This window comes from Penaeus vannamei, chromosome 13 (genome assembly GCF_042767895.1).
Source record: "Penaeus vannamei isolate JL-2024 chromosome 13, ASM4276789v1, whole genome shotgun sequence".
NCBI lineage: Eukaryota > Metazoa > Arthropoda > Malacostraca > Decapoda > Penaeidae > Penaeus > Penaeus vannamei.
The window spans coordinates 9,654,027-9,656,526 of NC_091561.1; the positions used below are offsets into that span (position 1 = coordinate 9,654,027).

A 2,500-nucleotide genomic window follows, 5' to 3' on the forward strand; every position below is an offset into this window, starting at 1 on the left:
CATATTACTGTGTTTGTGTTTATGTATATTTCTATCAATCTAAACAGCACACGAATCATCACAAACAACCACTGCATTCTACCCTCCACCACCTTTCCTCCCCCCACCCAACCCACCAAACCCACCAGACTCCCCCTACCCACCAGGCCCTAAGATCCCCCCCCCCCAACCCACTAGACCCTTTCCACCAACCAAACCCACCCCAACCCCCAAAACCCCACAACCCCCCAAACCCCGACCCAACCCCACCCCAAACTTCCCCAAACCCCCCAACCACCACCCAAACTTCCCCAACCCCACCCAACCACCCCCAAAACCTCCCCAACCCAACCCCTCCAACCCCAACCCACCCTCTCCACCCCAAACCCCCCCAAAACCCCCCCCAACCCACCCCCACACAAACCCACCTGATCGAGAAGTTCGCCAATCATTCCGTTCCACTTCTGCAGCTTCTGGTCGAACTTCCCGTGGTTGCTGTCGTCGGCCAACTTCAGCGTGTAGTTGAAGCCAATGATCTCCGAGATTTCGTGGATGAGGTCGACGCAGAAGCCCTCGTAGCGGTCATTTCCTGTCATCTGTTCCGAGGTTTCCCTGAGCATCGTGTACGGGGAAGCCTGCGGGGGAGAGATAACGTGGGCGATGACTAAGCGGTTTGATAATGATAAGGATAATCGTAATGATAAAATGATAAGCGTAATAATAGAAATGATAATGTTGATAATGATAATAATGATAATCGTAGTGATAAAAATGATAATATTGATAATGATGATAAGGATAATGGTAATGGTAAAAATGATAATGTTGATAATGATGATAATGATAATGGTGATAATAAAAATGATAAAGTTGATAATGACGATAATGATAATGATAATGATAGAAATGATAATGTTAATAATGATGATAATAATAATGGTGATGATAAAAATGGTAATGTTGATAATGATGATAATGATAATGATAAAAATGATAATGTTAATAATGATGATAATTACAATGGTGATAATAAAATGGTAATGTTGATAATGAGGATAATGATAATGGTAATGGGAAAAAAATGTTAATAATGATGATAATGATAATAGTGATAATAAAAATGATAATGGTGATAATGATGATAATAATAATGGTTATAATAAAAATGATAATGATGATGATGATAATGATAATGATAGAAATGATAATGTTAATAATGATGATAATGATAATGGTGATAATAAAAATGGTAATGTTGATAATGATGATAATGATAATGACAATAATAAAAATGACAATGTTGATAATGATAAAGATAATCGTAATGACACAAATGATAATTTTGATAATGATGATAAGGATAATCGTAATGATAAAAATGATAATGTTGATAATGATGATAATGATAATCGTAGTGATAAAAATGATAATATTGATAATGATGATAAGGATAATGGTAATGGTAAAAATGATAATGTTGATAATGATGATAATGATAATGGTGATAATAAAAATGATAAAGTTGATAATGACGATAATGATAATGATAATGATAGAAATGATAATGTTAATAATGATGATAATAATAATGGTGATGATAAAAATGGTAATGTTGATAATGATGATAATGATAATGATAAAAATGATAATGTTAATAATGATGATAATTACAATGGTGATAATAAAATGGTAATGTTGATAATGAGGATAATGATAATGGTAATGGGAAAAAAATGTTAATAATGATGATAATGATAATAGTGATAATAAAAATGATAATGGTGATAATGATGATAATAATAATGGTTATAATAAAAATGATAATGATGATGATGATAATGATAATGATAAAAATGATAATGTTAATAATGATGATAATGATAATGGTGATAATAAAAATGATAATGTTGATAATGATGATAATGATAATGGTGATAATAAAAATGATAATGTTGATAATAATGATGATAATGATAATGACAATAATAAAAATGATAATGTTGATAATGATAATAATAATGGTGATAATAAAAATAATAATGTTAATAATGATGATAATGGTAACGGTAACGGATATAATAAAAATTATAATGATAATAATAAGGATGACAATAACTATGATAACAATAATAATAATATCAGTGATGATGATATAATGATAATGATATTATGACAATGTTAATAATGACAATCATGATGATGATAATAACAATAAGGATAATGATAGTAATGATCATATGATGATGATGGCGATGCTAACATTGAAACTAATAATGATGATAATTATCTAACATAATGGCGATAGTAATAGCATTGATAAAAAAAGAAACTCATCATCATCATCATCATTGTACTAATAAGAATGATGATAATAATTATTATTATCATGGTAATGATAATGATAATAATAAGAATAAGATAATAATAATAATGATAATAAGAAGAATAATAATGATAATAATAATGATATTAGTAATGATAACAATAATAATGATAATTATAATAATAGTAATGATGAAAA

General features: G+C 29.8%; 1 protein-coding gene across 20 annotated transcripts in view; it reads right to left on the reverse strand.

The window, feature by feature from the left end:
• The window catches only part of KaiR1D (Kainate-type ionotropic glutamate receptor subunit 1D), a 153,054-nt gene that overhangs the window by 29,287 nt on the left and 121,267 nt on the right, over nucleotides 1–2,500 (reverse strand). For all 20 annotated transcript variants that reach the window (XR_011398967.1, XR_011398968.1, XR_011398965.1 and 17 more), the window contains one exon: nucleotides 408–614. Coding sequence is in view for 15 of the 20 variants with exons in the window: in XM_070128923.1 (XP_069985024.1) it covers nucleotides 408–614 (207 nt within the window). In the remaining 5 variants the exon portion in view is untranslated. The remainder of the gene's footprint in view (nucleotides 1–407; nucleotides 615–2,500) is intronic.